This window comes from Schistocerca gregaria, chromosome 2 (assembly GCF_023897955.1).
Source record: "Schistocerca gregaria isolate iqSchGreg1 chromosome 2, iqSchGreg1.2, whole genome shotgun sequence".
Classification (NCBI taxonomy): domain Eukaryota; kingdom Metazoa; phylum Arthropoda; class Insecta; order Orthoptera; family Acrididae; genus Schistocerca; species Schistocerca gregaria.
The window spans coordinates 841,643,681-841,660,521 of record NC_064921.1 but is presented as its reverse complement, the minus strand read 5'-3'; the positions used below and the strand labels follow the sequence as shown (position 1 = coordinate 841,660,521).

Below are 16,841 nucleotides of genomic sequence, written 5' to 3'. Positions count from 1 at the left end.
CTGCTTTGATAATCTGGATCGTTGTTACCTGACGTTTGAGGGTATGAATACGTAACACAAGAAAGAACAATTTACTAGTGATTGTCAAATTTGTTTGTGCAGTGACTTGGCAATGATTATTTCCAATTGAACGTCGGGATTGGTGAGCAAATGGCAAAATGCGAGTCTGGAAACCGGAAGCCCACGGAATCGAATCCCAGTCTGGCCACGGATTATATGTGTTCCTTCAATGCCCCCTTCACCTCTGAGTGATGTGAAAACTTATCAGGAACGACACGTCAATCTGGAGGTTATTGGGGTGGGTTAGAGACAGACAAAAAACAATTGGTTCAAATGGCTCTAAGCACTATGGGGCTTAACATCTCAGGTCATCAGTCCCCTAGAACTTAGAACTACTTAAACCTAACTAACCTAAGGACATCACACACATCATGGCCGAGGCAGGATTCGAACCTGCGACCGTAGCGGTCGCGCGGTTCCAGACTGTAGCACCTAGAACCGCTCGGCCGCTTCGGCTGGCTAGGTACAGACAAGTTGCCGAAGTGTCATCCAAGTAAAAGTCTTGCATCAGGTCATTGAATCATGCGAAATTAAATTATTGTTCTTCACCTCTACATGAAGGGAAATCAATTCGTCGAAATGTCACACCAGGAATGTAATTTCGTTAGTGGGTAACACATTTGTTTCTAGCAGCGATTAAGGTCTAGGGATTACTTTAATAGTCTGGGATCGTTATCACGAAGATAGAGGGAAAGCAATTGTTGGAAACGTCACACCAGAAAGAACATTTCGTTGGTAATCGGCGCACGCTTGTTGGTGGTAAGAATGTAGGCGCCTGCGCTGTGAATTGACTACTATAATAGTCTGTTATTATTTTCACCTGAAGATGAAGAAATTCGCCGAAACGTCGCAGAGGAGGAACACTACTTTACTGACCGTCACACATGTTGGTATTATGAAGGGAGGTACCTACGCTGTGGACTGATGGTTGGATTAGTACTTAGCTGAAGATAAACAGGCAGAAAAATGTCGAAACTTTACACCATTTGATATTCCTTTGTACCGGGATGTGAGAATTTGATTAATTCATTTTCACCTGAAGATGGAGATTAAGAAATTCGCCGAAACGTCACACCAGCGATAACGTTGCGTTAGTAGGCGACACACTTGTTAGCAGCCGGGACGCCGGTACCTGCGCTGTGGAGTGTCGCGGAGAGGCGGAGGGCGGCGGCTGCGGGGGCGGCGAGTACTTGTCCTTGCGGCGGCAGTGGTGCGCGCTGGCGGCGGCGGCGGCGGCGGCGGCGGCGCCAGGTGGTTGTCGCGGCGGGCAGTCGGCGGCGGCGCTGTGGCTGCGGCTGCTGCTGCTGCTTCTCCGGGCGACGGCGGGCGCGAGACTCGCTGCAGGCGCCCACACCAGGCACTGCCGGCGCGCCGACGTGGCCGGCGGAGGCGCTGGCGCTGCCGCGGCCGGGGGCGCTGGACGCGGCCGCTGACGCTGCAGCTGCGGGCGATAACAGCCGACGCTATCACCGGCCCTGACCTCGCGGCCGCCGAAGCACCGCGCAGCGCCCGGGGGACCGCCGGGTTCAACAAGTGGACCGACACACGCTCCGGCGAGTCGTACAATAGTGGCGCGAAACGGTCCGCAGCCGCGAAAATGCGGACTGCTGTTCCCAGCAGCTACCTTACGTATTCCTTTCTTCGGGTTTCCTAAATTACTATATGTCCGACTTTAATCTTTTCAGAAGCATATCTCGAGATAAATACAGGGTGAAAAGTATTTAAACCGACAAACTCTGGGAGGTTGTAGGGGACATCAAAACAAATATTTTTCCCTAATGTCATTTTTTCGTATGAGGAGTATTTGAACCGGTAGAGGAAGAATTCTCTGGCGGAAAATTAACTAAACCAACAAATACTTTTCCATTTTTTATGACCAAGAGACAACACCTTAACACGACCCAATTTCAATCACAGTAGATTTTCAAAAATGCCTCCATTGACACGTAAACAAAGGTTACACCGTCGGATCATGTTCTGTCTGACACGGGCAAAAACCCCAGGAGTATCCTGAATTGTTCCTGCTACTGCTACTATCAGAGCAACCGTATCCTCTTCTGATGCAACAGGAGTTGCGTAAACAAGGTTGCGTATCTCTCAAAAAAATGGTTCAAATGGCTCTGAGCATTATGGGACTTAACATCTATGGTCATCAGTCACCTACAACTTAGAACTACTTAAACCTAACTAACCTAAGGACATCACACGACACCCAGTCATCACGAGGCGACTGAAATGTGCCGGCGCTCCGTCATGTCATAACCACATGCGTTGTCTTGTAGGGAGCGAGACGTCTTCCAGCAATTCTGGCAATGCTCTGGCGAGAAAATTGTAATAGTGCTTCCCATTTAATGGCCTAAGTAGCAGATACTGCCCAATTAAACAGTCCCCAAGAACACCGACCCACACATTAATGCACTTGATGAGCGCTAGTATCTGTGGAATGGGGGTTATCCTCACTCCAAACATGCGAATTGTGCATGTTGAAGACTCCATCACACCCGAACGTTGCTTCATCGGTAAGCAACACAGAAGACCGAAATGTAAGATGCATTTCACACTGTTCCAGGTACCACTGCGAAATCTGTGCTCTGGGTGGATAATCAACTGGTTCCAGGTTGTGGACACGCCGTAAGTGAAATGGACGTAACAATTGCTCTCGAAGGACTGTTCTTACATTCGTCTGATTCATCCCCATGTTACGTGCAATTGCACGAGTGCTGATTCAAGGATTCCGCTCCACATGCTGCAAGACAACTTCCTCAAATTGCAGTGTTCTTATCGTGCGATGGTGTCCCTGTCCAGGTAATCTGCTAAATGACCCGGTCTCAAGCAGACTTTTGGTACACAGTAGCAAAGATCGTATGATGCGGGATACGGTGATTAGGATATTGTTGTTGATAAACCTGCTATGCAGCTTGTCCGCTGTGTTGCGCTACGTAGTAAGCAACAACAATATCAGTGTACTTACTCCAGGTGTATCGCTCCATTAGTAAACACAGAGAATGCACTGCTACACTGGTGGACAGCAGTTGCCTACAATTGAAGAGCGTAATACGCTCTCTAACAACTGAAGATCGCAATACGGCTTCCATCGGTTTAAATAATCGTCATAGGAAAAATGACATTAGGGGAAAATATTTGTTTTTATGTCCCCTACAATCCCAGAGTTTGTCGGTTTCAACACTTTTCACCCTGTATATCAGTATCTAGAGTGCATAATGGTTGGAAATGTGCTCTGCAAACCAGTGGTAGTACGTGAATCAGTGATCAAAATGCGAATCTTCAGGTTATCAGCCGAGACGTGGTGCCATCGTGACGTTTCGACGAATTTTCTACACGTCATCTTCAGGGGCATCAGTGGAGCAGTGAATAAACCTTGTGAAGTGCGCCTCTAAAGATGACGAACAGAAAACGTGAATCGGTTGATACCTCGGTAAGATTTCATCAACTTAGAACTTAGATTCTCGTCAAATTATGGTAAGCTTATCTAATCAGGCCACCTAATTTTCAACATCCGGCTGTAGCAACACATCTCAAATGCTCTGATTCCCTTCTGTTCCGGTTTTCCCACAGTCCGTGTTTGACCACCATATAATGCTGTACTCCAGACGTAATTTCTCACAATTTCTTCCTCAAGGCCTATGCTTGATACTAGCTCACTTCTCTAGGCCAGAAATGCTCTTTTTTCCATTGATGTACTCTTTACTCCGTCCGTCATTGATTATTTTACAGCCAAGGTAGCAAAATTCCTTAACTTCATGTACTTCAATCCTGATGTTAAATTTCTCGCTGTTCGCATTTCTGCCACTTCTCATTATCTTCCTCTTTCTTCGATTTTCTGTCAATCCATATTCTGGACTCATTAGATTGTTCAATCCATTCAGCAGGTCATGTAATTCTTCTTCACTTTCACTCAGGATAGCAATGTCATTAGCGAATCGCATCATTGAAATCCTTTCCCCTTGAATTTTAATTTCACTCCTAAATCTTTCTTTTATTTCCATCATTGCTTCTTCGATGTACAGATTGAACAGTAGGGGCGAAAGACTACATCCGCGTCTTACACCGATTTTAATCCGAGCATATCGTTCTTGGTCGTCCACTCTCATAATTACCTCTTGGCTGTTGTACATGTTGCATATTACCCGTCTCTCCCTATGGCTCACCCCTATTTTTCTCAGAATTTCTAACATCTTGGACCATTTTACATTGTCGAACGGTTTTTCCAGGTCGACAAGAACTCTTAACGTGTTTTGATATTTCTTCCATATTGCTTCCATTATCAACCGCTACGTTAGAATGGCCTCTCTCGTGCCTTTACCTTTTCTAAAGACAAACTGATCGTCACCTAACACATCCTCAATCTTCTTTTCAATTCCTCTGTGTATTATTCTTGTCAGTAATTTGGATGCATGAGCTGTTAAGGTGTTTGTGCGCTGATTCTCGCACGTGTCAGCTTTCGCAGTCTTCGCAATTGTGTGGATGATATTTTTCCGGAAGTCAGACAGTATGTCGCCAGACTCATAAATTCTACACAACAACGTGAATAGTCGTTTTGTTGCCCCTTCCCCGTCTTAGAGATATCAAAGAGGCATCACAGAAGGGGTGAAATGTGGGTAAAGGAGCTGTGGTCATCTTGTCATCATGTGTCACGTCCACGGTGACGTTGATCAGAATTCTGGTGAAATTTGGTGCCAATGTGACATCATCATCTACTTTACAGCCCACAGGAACTTCTGAGCCGAGGCCATTTCCTCACAAGCGTCGACGCCTTGCTGTTTAAATCGCCGCCGAGCCCGAGGGTGAAATCGCCGGGAGCCACACTTTCGCACCAGTAAAAGAGAAGGTTGTAGGCACCTTTGCTCCAAATTTCAAACTTACATGTCACAATTGGAGGCAGTTATGGGGTTCCGAAAAAGTTATACTTTAATTCTGTTGTGCAGTGTATTTTTGTATGAATACTCTGTTCCTACGTTTAAAAATAAAATGGTATAATCTATTAAATAAACAACTCTATCAATATCTTTGGATGTTAAGCACATCACTGGCAAGTACGTCATACACTAAATTATTACGCTGATTAAAACTGTCATATAATTAGATCATTATATGAGTGTCATTGTCGGATGTCATGTCCAGCAGATAAACGACATTTTATAAGGAAGTAGTCGGACAATATCTTCTGTAATGCAGGTGCCCCTGATGGCGAGTGTGTGCCCGATACTAATAAATAATACAACAAACACAAAGCAGTAAATACAAGGAAATAAAAGTGACGTCGGTTATCTAGCTTCTTTCAATATACGTGGTGTTTCAAAGTCTTTACATCAGCGTCTAGAGGTGACAGATCATGTCATGTTGAACAAATTTCGTTAGTGACAAAATGTTTGCTGACGCTTACGTTGCGTCCTTTTGTGTTGGTTGTGTCCCTGAGAGTAGGCACGCCAATGACACCCTGTGAGGTGCGTATGCACTGTGTTGTTTGTAATCCAGTCATCTGGTCTACATGGACTGGGGGAGGCCGAGCGATTCGCTTTTAAAATATCCTTACCTCCTTAGAGACACTAATGGTAATCTATCTGTTGACAGGAATATGTAGTATGCAGCCCATCGGTTTAGCAGACCCTGCTAGTTCGTTGCAATCTCGTCGTCTCATGGCTGGAAAGTACTATTTAGGAAGCTTACTGTCTCCGGGAAGAGTCAGATAACACTTTATCTGAAACAGAAGTTGTTCCCCATGACACGATCTATCACCCAAAGATGTTTCACGCAAAAACATTTAATCACAGGCAGAGACTGTGGGCATTCAACGCATGGCATAGCCATTTGTTAACCACGTACACAGATTGTTTTACGTGCCACAGTTCAAAGGACGTGCTGTGGCTACTTCCATGTGGGGGACGTGCCGCTGCCGTAGTCAACTGTCGAGGCCGAGGCCAATACTGTGTTAGAGGCCGTCCAAAGTTAATCCCGAGCACAGACAATATGAAATGCCCACCTGTCTTTATTTCCCCACTGATCTAAACTTGTGCATCCCCGGAATTCCACAATGTGTAACAAGTGCCGCTCATGCGATCTCTGCCGCGTCTAAATGACCACAACATGTATAAAGCCCACGTTATACATTTCAGCAAGAATTTGGATCAAAACCTTGACAATGCGTATGTTAAGCGCCAAGCAGACACGTGGAAGCACACGTGCGAGCAAGAAGTTAACATTTTGTGAAAGGAAGCTAAGCTGAAGGGTCCGACAAGAATTTCTTAGTGATCATATAAACCAAGTCTCAAAGAAAGATGCAGATAGTTTTGTCTTTCATCTGTAAAGCAAGAAAAGGTTGAATTACGTTTAATGTATGTAACACAACAATAGACGGTCATTTTTTCGAGCTGTTCTAGGTGCTTCTATGTTCTTCAGTCCGGAACCGCGCTGCTGCTACGGGCGCAGGTTCGAATCCTGCCTCGGGCATGGACGTGTGTGATATCCTTAGGTTAGGTTTCAGTAGTTATAAGTCTAGGGGACTGATGACCTCAGATGTTAAGTCCCACAGTGCTCAGAGCCATTTGAACCATTTCATAAGGCGTTTTAGCAATACTTATTCACGCCTTAGGGGGTTCTACTGCGGCTGGTCTTTTTATACCTGCACCTTGTCAGTTACATGTACTTGCTTATCATTTTACCTAGACAGAGGCGCAAGTATTTATTGCGTAGGGCAAACTCATATATAGATTTGGCTTCAACTATTTGTTTTACCTAAGGTTAAGAGTTGTATTTATCTTGCTAAAGCGGGTCTCATCATTTGTTAGTGTACATTCTGTTATTGTTTGATGATGGTGCTGCCTCGCGTGTGTTCACAGTTGATTGCGAAATACGCGTGTCTACCTTGGTGTCTGCAGCCGTGACTTCTGGGCCGCTACCTTCGCGGCATCCTGCCCAAACGCCCGAGGTCTGTCATACCTAGCAAAGTTGAGTAGGCGTCTTGTTCCTTGGAGCTATACCTGGGTTGAGCGACTGCCGCCAGGGTTGTAGGCTGTGGAGTTTAGCGGGATTAACTCTTGAATTATTGTAAATTAACTGTTCATAAACTCAGATGCTTTGTGTTTATTGAACACTGTTTCCTTTGCTTATATTGGTAAATTTCAGTAGTTTGTCACTTTATATGTCATTATAATTCTGATAGTTTTCGTGTTGATATTAATCTAGCATTTAATTGACCAGTATGTTTTTCTTAAATAAATGTTAATTTGCTGAAAACGACTAACTATCTTGTGGGTCTCCCTTCCACGTGTTGATGTTTGATACTTTCCTATCCTGAACCTGTTATCTGGGTTTCAATTTGTATTTTTGGTAAAAAGGTGAATGTTGTTAAAAGGAAAGGCCTGGGGTCCACTCCTCCCAGTTGGGTCATTTCCCTGAGCTCCTTTGGGTGTGGATTTCCCGTTCCACTAAAGAACTTAGGTGAGTCTGTTAGTCTGTGGAAGGATCTGGCTATAAGTTTGCGCCCACCCTTGATATGTGCGGAGGAAAGAAACCCTTTCCGGTTAGGCGGCTGAGCAATCTTTCGGACTCTCCCTGCTCGCCAATGCCGTAAGACTGTTTCTTTCTTGTGTCACCAAGTTTTCTCAGCTACGGTTAGTGTTTCAACCAAACACCCGCAGTTATCTCTTCGCGTGAGGCAGAAGCGCCACATGTGGTACTATGCACACTGCAATCTTTCTGCTGACCAGGAGGAGGAGAATGATAGCGACCGCAGCAGCACGATGAGCGGTTTCTTATCGCAGCAAGAGAATGGTACGAACTGTCAATATTTACGACATATTTTGTCTTACCGGGGGAGGGGGGGGGGGGGCAGAAGCGCCACACGTGCTGCTATGCACCATCTGACCAGAGGGAGAATGGCATCGACCGACCTCGACAGGTGCCCGCAGCAGCACGGTAAGCAGTTTCTTTTCACAGGAGCCGGCCGGTGTGGCCGAGAGGTTCTAGGCGCTTCAGTCTGGAACCGCGCAATCGCTGCGGTCGCATGTTCGAATCCTGCCTCTGGCATGGATGTGCGTGATGGTCTTAGGTTAGTTAGTTTTAAGCAGTTCTAAGTTCTAGGGGACCGATGACCTCAGCTGTTAAGTCCCATAGTGCTCAGACCCATTTGAACCATTTTTTTACAGCAAGTAGGGCGTGCGTCTGCCAAGTCCTTTTTGAGGAGAGAGAGCTTCACACACGTTTTACACTAGCCGAAAAAAATGACGGATAGCGTTACTGTGTTTACCCAGTCGCTATCGTCTCCTCGTCTATTACTAAAGAGACGTTTGATATCGCTCTGCACTATGACGGCACGAATTGTACGCTACGAGGCGTGGGCACCAACCAAGAAGACGCGAAAAACAGGTCCGTGAAATTGTGTTATACCAGCAGCTGATTATTCTAGACTGGTGAGGGACCGACAGGAATGCAAGAGTCTCAAAACGGCGGATATGAAGTGCCAAAACTGGACGGGATTCACCAGCTGGCACGACCTTGTAAATTACCGACCTGTTGGGTATGCCTCAGTGTCAACAAATTTCTTCTTTTAAATTCTTCCTGTGATTATTAGGTGGGGCGAACTGTTACTAAATAATGTGCAAAATACTTTAGATTTTATTTTTCATTTCCATTCTCATTTTCTATTAGCAAGCACAATTCTATGATTAGCTTTTTCGCATGCATGGTCACTGGTGTCTTAACACATATCCGTGAACTAATTAATCAGAAGGAGTTTCAAATAGTTCATAAATGGAAATTATCAACAAAGTAACTATACATAACCACACCTTCATGAGGATTGAAAGCTACTCCGCGAGTAAAGAAAAATTACTAAGAGAAAATTAAGCGTTGAAACATGATTGAAAGCTATTCCACAACTATGGGTAAATTACATGTTGAAACACAATTTCTGAGTTTATTGGCGGGTACTGACTCACACATAAAAGCTATATACATTAACTACTAAACAACAAATAGCAATGGCTTCATGAAAGACGACTTTTCACAGACGCGCGTATTACAGAAATTACAAAATCGTAACATACAGGACTATTACATTTTGGATGTTAATGCAAAACAAAGAAGAAGTAAAAGATACCAAGATACGATAGGCAGTGAAGCAAATTTGTTTACAAAAATCTATTTCAGTAGAAAATGTCGAAGTAATAGGTACTCTCTTATGAAAGGGAAGATTTAATCCGCACGGGGGTTTGCAAAGTTCGCCAAGAATTTTCGACAAAGTGCAGTTTTTTAAATTTAAATAAATGAGGAATTATCACGTATTTAAGTAACAGTGTTGAGTTCTGGAAACAGAAGAATCGGTACTACAAAACAATGGCACTTAAAATTTTGGAAATTTGTGATAAGTTCCTATGGCACCAAACTGCTTAGGTCATCGGTCCATAGGCTTATGCACTACTTAATCTAACTTAAACTAACTTACGCTAACGACAACACACACACCCATGCCCGAGGGAGGACTCGAACCTCCGACGGGTGGAGCCGCGCGAACCGTGGCAAGGCGCCTCACCGCTCATCTACCCCGCAAGGCTATGGCACTGAATTTCGAAAGAATATCATTTATACATTGTAATATTCTCTAAGAATAAAATGCTCAATACTAATATTCTTTAAAACCATAAATTTTCAGAAAAACTAAAATGTTTTTGCTTGGAACACCAGTACAAGAGCTTTCAAATAAACTATTACACTCTCGAAACAGACAGTTTTTAGCAGGGCGGAGTTTTGATGTCACATGGTTTACACGTATAGTAAACTGTGAATATTTCCGTATGAACTATCTACACTGTTGTCATGAGCAGACTGTAACGTACACTGCGAATAAGATTCCTTAGTGAAATATTGCATGAATAAGAAATTGGGAATTTCGTGTACATATAGGAGATGCGTACGCACTGATTGCCGGAACATTATGACCACCGACCTGCCATCGATATAAACCTGTCCACGTGACAGCAGCATCACTTGAAGAGAAATGGCACTAGTCAGACACACACATGGGGCATCTAGTATCAGTGAGCGCACTGTCCATGTGTAGAATGGGGAAGGAGCGCAACGAGTCTGAGTCTGACCGAGGGCACGAGCGTTTCGGAAACTGCACGACTTGTCGGGTGGTCGAGGAGTGCTGTGGTGAGTATCTTCAACACGTGGTGAAACCACGTCCAGACGTCATGGGGTTGGGCTTCCACCCTTCATTATGAAACACGTGACTTCAACCAATGATGTTCTCGACGAGGTGTTTGCATACCTAGATGCACACCACAGCCCGATGTATGTCAATTGGTGCCTGCATACCTAGATACACACCACAGTATGATGTACGACAATAGGTGTTTGCATACCAAGATGCACACCACCAACCTTAATGGACCATTGGAGATGGAACTTAATCCTGATGTGGCTGCGGCAACTCAGGCTATTCGACGACGTACTTAGTGTTTGGGTACACTAAAACTATGGAGCAAGGCGATGATGGAACCACATGGCGAAACCTGGTGTTGTGCTATGTGAGGGAAAGGAACAGACTTTTGAGTGCATTCATAGACAGTTGCCAGTGCTTTGACCATGCTATCCAATTCCTTTTGTACCTTCCTTAATTGTGGTACTAAGAGATGCCAATTTGAATTAAATGTTTCATAATGTAAACTTTCAATTGCTTCATATGATCTGTATATTGATTTTCACATTTACTCTTATTCTTGTTGTTAAATTTAAGGGAACCAAATTTTACTTGATGTACAATTCCTACTAAAACCCTTTCTATTTACATATTCTGTTATTAGAGATAGACAAATCATTTCGTATGACAGCATTTGTGTATACACTTTGTTCAAACTATTTTCTATAATCAAATTTTATTCTTATGTTGAGTCCATATGACTCAACAACGTAGTAAAATTTTAAGAAAGCCGAGTGGCGGCATATGTAATTATGTAATAGGCGTATTTAAACTGTTTTAGCATGTAATTATCTGAACTGTTTCTTATTTAAATTGTTTTGTTAATTAAATTGCATTGTGTATTATTGAGAAAGAGCGGGAAACCGCGCATAGATACATTTTGAGAAAGAGCGGGAAACAGTGCGCAGTAATACATCTGTAATGGTAGCAGGGATTGTCTGCACCAAAAACCATTGTTGGCGGCGAGACCGCACTTTTGTAGCATTGAGCGTTGGAAGCGAGCAGTTGCGAGTAAGATGTGAGACGAGGCAGTCGTAGCTAGCGAGACATGAGAGGAGGTCGCTGTAAGCGAGGTATGAATTAACACTTTGAAAGAAGCGGTGTGCTCGCCAGCCACTCGCTATATGTAGCACAATGCTAGTTTTTAAGAATTTTTGTAAAGAACTATGCCCCTTGTAATTGTTTGTCAAGATCGTTCTCAGAATATAGTTAACTTCTACCAGATTAAATGCATTAAGAATTTTCTATCCCAAAATCATTCACGTAAATGCTTTACGGAATTTATTGTTATCTTAAAAGAAAAGTCTAAACTGAGCTTCAGCTTTTATCAAATCTAAATTAACTTCAACTTAAAGAATTCCAGTCACAAAGTATTATGAAACTCCACCAGCAGCTTATAATTATGTTAAAGAGAAGTAAGTATATTCATTCCACAGTTTGCTGTAGCAGTCAGATGGCGATCCAGTATAAATAATTAAAGGTAAGAATCAGTCTTAATAATTTCAGGTAACGACTGAGGGCCACGGCGACAACACATTTTATGTTTCGTCGTAATAATCAGCAGGTAGTCTTGACAGAGCAGCAGTTAAAAGATTTTAAGAGACGCAGCGTTCAGTCAGCAAGCAAACGTTCATCCAATATTAGACGGGAAGGTTTCAATTACAGATGTCAGACGTCGTAGGCTGTGCACACTGGTAAAACAGGACAGGCGGCAAACTGCGGCGGAACTAACTTCAGACTTTAATGCTGGGCAGAAAACAAGTATGTCTGAACACAGTGCACCGAACACTCCTCAGGACTGGTCTCTGCAGCCGACATCTCATGCAGATGCCAAGGTTAATAAAAAAAATGGTTCAAATGGCTCTGTGCACTTAACATCTGAGGTCATCAGTCCCCTAGATCTTAGAACTACTTAAACCTAACTAACCTAAGGACAGTACACACATCCATGCCCGAGGCAGGATTCGAAACTGCGACCGTAGCGGTTCGAGACTGAAGCGCCTAGAACTTTTCGGCTACTGCGGCCGACGCCAAGGTTAGCACCACGGCATTAGCAACCACTGGTCCAGAGGAGCTCGTGCAAGGCACCATGTCGGTTAAAAAGTATCGTACTCTGGTTGCAGACCACGTACAGCTGTTCATGACAATCAAGTTTACCGACGGCAGTGGCATTTTTCAACACAAAGCCAGGAGCGTGACGGAGTGGTTCGAGGGAACAGTGGCGAGTTCCAATTGATGTACTCGATCTTCATCTCACCAGATCTGAACCCGCTCGAACACATCAAGGATGTGATTGAACGTAGCGTCGAGCTCTTCGCCTTCCTACCCAGGAATTTACGAGAATTAGTGGATTCTGCGCGCAGATGTGGTGCCAACTGCCGCCGGTGTCCTGCCAAGGCCTCACTGCTTTCATGGCACGTCGCGTTGCCTCTGTTATCTGTGCCAAAAGTGGACATACCAGCTATTAGGTAGGTGGTATGTTCTGGCTGATCGGTATCGTCCTACGAAAGCTATCAGTCGTCTGTATTGCGGTAGAGCAGAACAAGAGGTTTGAAATAAACTATATCGATCTCGAAATGCCTATAGCGTTCCATCCATGTTGAATCAGATATTACTGCTGACAAACAGAGACGTGACGTCCTCATATTTCAGGTACTCTTCCGCCAGGAAGAAATACCATATATCCCAATGAACACATCTCCTTACATTTCGCAAAATCTCCCAACCGTCCTAGAACGTCATTCCTAAGCACTACAGCCTCTAAAAGGTCCCCTTGGAAAAACATGCAGTGGCGTACATGCTCAATGGTGGTACTCCAGACGAGAACACTGCGACGTCAAACTGGTGCCTTTGTACAAAGGGGAATTCCTAAATGGGTGCTGGATAAATATATGTAATGGTGACTTTCCTGGATAAACAGCAAGTCACCCCCGTTCACTGGACGCTATACCGGACCATGTACAGTGGTACGACGCTGGTTCATATGCTGGTTCCCGTCAAAACGTTAACGTTTCTCCTCGCTAAACTGCTTAATACGAATCATAGTTACGACGACCGCCGAAAGGTCTAGGGGAACAGAAACCACATCCAAACTCGCAGTTACCGGTAGCAGTCTTGGAGAGTATCCACTCCGTAGACTCTGAGCCTGATCCGGTTATCCATCTTACGTCCTCGGACTATTTCCTTGCAGGATCTGGAAATCACTCCCAGATCACGGGAGATCTCCTCACTGACGCCATCTACTTACATTTTGAAAGGTGCCTGTTTGTTACTCTGCCGTTTGCTCACCACCAGTTTTACCTATTTCAAGATCTACGAAGAGCGTTCAATACGTAATGCAAGTAATGGAGATTTTTTCTCGGCCAGTTTCAGTCAAAAAATTGCGGAATTCGTTGTGGGGAATCGTGGAATTCCCGCTTCAGCCCCTATGCTCTCATGAATTTCCAGTAGGTTGCAGAGATGTACATAAACTCCAGACTGACGTCTGTTATTTAGTTTGTTCGGGTGGGTAACCAGAGCATCGTAGAAACTCATATGCGCTTTCAGAACGTCTGCGGAGACGTGGCAGTGACGAAAAGCACGGTAAGTCGTTGGGCGAGGCGTTTGTCATCGTCGCAACAATATCGCGCAAACCTATCCTATCACTCACGTGTCTACCGGCCGCACAAAGCTGTTACTCCTGCAGTGCTGGAACGTGTGGACACTCTCATTCGCTGCTCAACTGGACGTCTCTGTTGACAGTGCTCATACACTCGTTCACCAGCGGAGTGTGTGCACGTTGGGTTGCTCACCACCTAATAGAAGACCCATAAAGAGCGACGAAAGACCATCTGTCCGGAATTGCCTGCGCATTACGAGGCTGACCGTGATAATTTTTTGTCGAACGTCGTTTCAGGTGATTACACATGGCTTCATCACTTCGAACCGGAAACATGGAGTGGAGTGGTGCCACACCACCCCTCCTCAGAAGGAAAAGTTCAATGCGGTACCCGTAGTCGATAAAGTCGTGAGGATGGTCGTCTCGGATTCTGAAGGGGTTATTCTGTTTGATATCCTCCCTCTTGATGTCGCGACCAACTATGAACTGTATTGTGCAATCCTAAGGAGACTGAGGAAACGTTTTTAGCGTATTAGTCGCCACAAAACTGCATGACAACTCAAGGCCTCACACAAGTCTGCCCACCCATGACGACCTTGCAAAGCAGTAAGGTGGCGTAACGCCATCGCACTGAACAGAGTATATTGAAAAACAGGGTTTTGTAGTCAAAAGATTGGGAAACAGTATCATGTATTGGAATCCTGAATAAAACCAACATGCGTTGCATTACTTACTGAAAGCCTCTCGCATAATATTAATTTCACAACTACCTCTGAGAAACTGAGTTAATCGGCTTCAGTACATATCGGTTCAGATACTTTCGCAAATTCTTTTTGCTCAATAACTTCATCGGAATTTAGTTTTCAGTTAGCCGGTTGTCCATTAGCGAATAGTACGGTTTGGCTGTGTAGAATTACATGTGCTTCCTTGTTCAAAGCAAGTAAGTCGTTATGTTCGCCGTCCGCTTCTGGAAATGTTAAGACATGTCTGGATCCAGAAGTATAGTCTGAACAGTTTATTGTTCTGATGAAATTACCTTTGTCTGACGGGAGAGCCACGGTTTATAACAGCTGCACGACATGGAAGATGACTGGTAAGAACATTTCAGTTGATATTCGGTGCTGGAGTACGTTCTATAGTATGAGGTTAATTAAGTGGTCAATTTACATCAGCTGCTGTTCCCTGACCTATAAGGATATTTTTACACATTTATGTGACTGTTCCGAAACGTAACGAGAATCTTCGACAACAAATGTGTCAGCTGCGACTCACCAAAACCATGGCTTCCGACGTCCGTTGACTGAAGCAGTTTAATTTTTTCGTGGCGAAATATTTAAAAGCCTTGTTGATAGCATCGATGAATCCCGGGAACTCATTGTGGATCACTGTCAATGCATTCGGAACACGACTGGGATACATGAACAGGCATCGATGAAAAGATGCGGAGAAAGCATAGCTTCCGGACATAGGTTTATTAGGACTATTTGCTTCTTTCATTGACCTCTACTCACCGCTTTCTTTGCACCTGTATAGTTAATAGTCTGTATGTATGTGCCATTTTAGTAACAAGAAATTAGCGGAGAGCTTTTGTTATTAACCTTGGTACGTCTCAACAGGTGCGGGGGCACTAGGCGCCTATACAAACGTTTCCAGTATAAAAAGTGCAGCGCGTCAAGTGCGAGTACGGTTTTAGAGAGACTGACGAAGACTCGGTACAAGGGGTGGTAACACGTGTCCGTGGTGCAGCAGAATGGACGATTTCCTGTCCTACGTTTCTACGCGGGGCCGAAGAAACGTGACCGCTGACCCGTCCTAAGACAACAGACACTTTGCAAATCAACCCTTCTTCTCTCTTTACTACGTCCGCACGCACCGACATCGCGCTTTTCTCGCTCAGCGCCGCCACGTGACCAGTTCTCTGCGGATTCCTACTGGAAGCCGTGGACGGAAGCTCAATTAATCCTTTTCATGTAAGCAGTTTTAAAGCGTCTCTGGCAGAGTGCGGGATCCCAAGAATGTACCACGGCGCGGACCGGCTCAGCACAGTCCCTGCTAAGCCGACCGCAGACCAAAAGCATTTTTCATGAAGCGCGTGTCTGGGGGATGTTTTTTTTTCCTCTGCCCCTCTTTCCTCTCTCAGTTTAAAACCAAGTGCTGCTTTTCAGCGGCATTTAAGCCTCTTTCTGGCCTCTGCCTCTCTCGCTCTCAATGCATTTTTGTGCCTGTAATACCTCGTCTCGTCTTCTGCCCTCTCTCCTTTTTTTTCTCAGCGGCTCGCGGACAACCGCAACTGGTGTGCGAACCGGCGCACGCACGCACACACACACACACACACACACACACACACACACACACACACACACACACACACACACGGAGATGTGGCAGTAGTAGGGAAGCACCGGCCTGTAGGACTCCGAGGGCAGAGGATTTGCCTGCAGTGGAGCGACGCTTTGCGGTCACGCCCCCGCGGTGGCACGAACTTAACAACGCGTGCTCAGGCTGTACTCACGAAGCGCATGCGATTGCTGGCGGTCTTAACCTTGGAAGCGTACTTACGCTTGGCACGTGCGAGCTGTTTCAAATAGGTTGTTTTTTCCTTGTACTTCTAAAATAATTAGTGTAAGGAATGTTTATGTATATAGGTATAAAAATAAGGAACGTGTCTCTTACTGCGGAGATAGAAACATAGTTTATTTTTCTTATAATTATATTTTATCTGAGACATTTGAGTCTTTTCTTTATCTGCGATAAGAAGAACGGAATTCAAATTCGTTCCTTGGTTGGAACTTGGACACAGGCCTCCTTGCTTATTAGGCAGGAATGCCAGCCACTACACCACCAATGGGGTGCTATTATAATGCTGGAGTGCCTCGGCGACAGTTACTGTCTAATAGGGAAAAATTAGCTGGAGATGTGAACTGGGGTTTGTGTTGGCGAGGGCCTCGGAACTGGGTTGTCCGC

The 16,841-nt window shown here is 44.7% G+C and overlaps 2 protein-coding genes across 6 annotated transcripts in view; both read right to left on the bottom strand.

Annotated features, from left to right (window-relative positions):
* LOC126335195 (extracellular serine/threonine protein CG31145) overlaps window positions 1-16,841 on the bottom strand; it is a 1,599,051-nt gene that overhangs the window by 880,913 nt on the left and 701,297 nt on the right. For 2 of the 5 annotated variants that reach the window (XM_049998199.1, XM_049998200.1), the window contains one exon: window positions 1,193-1,501. The exons of the other annotated variants lie outside the window; for them this stretch is intronic. The gene's annotated coding sequence lies outside the window, so the exon portion shown is untranslated. The remainder of the gene's footprint in view (window positions 1-1,192; window positions 1,502-16,841) is intronic. 5 annotated transcript variants of the gene reach the window in all.
* LOC126336004 (myc-associated zinc finger protein-like) lies at window positions 1,130-15,756 on the bottom strand. The gene is made up of 2 exons (XM_049999482.1): window positions 15,751-15,756; window positions 1,130-1,501 (listed from the first exon to the last, which is right to left on the bottom strand). Exons 1-2 carry the CDS (start codon window positions 15,754-15,756, stop codon window positions 1,130-1,132), a joined length of 378 nt encoding a protein of 125 aa, XP_049855439.1.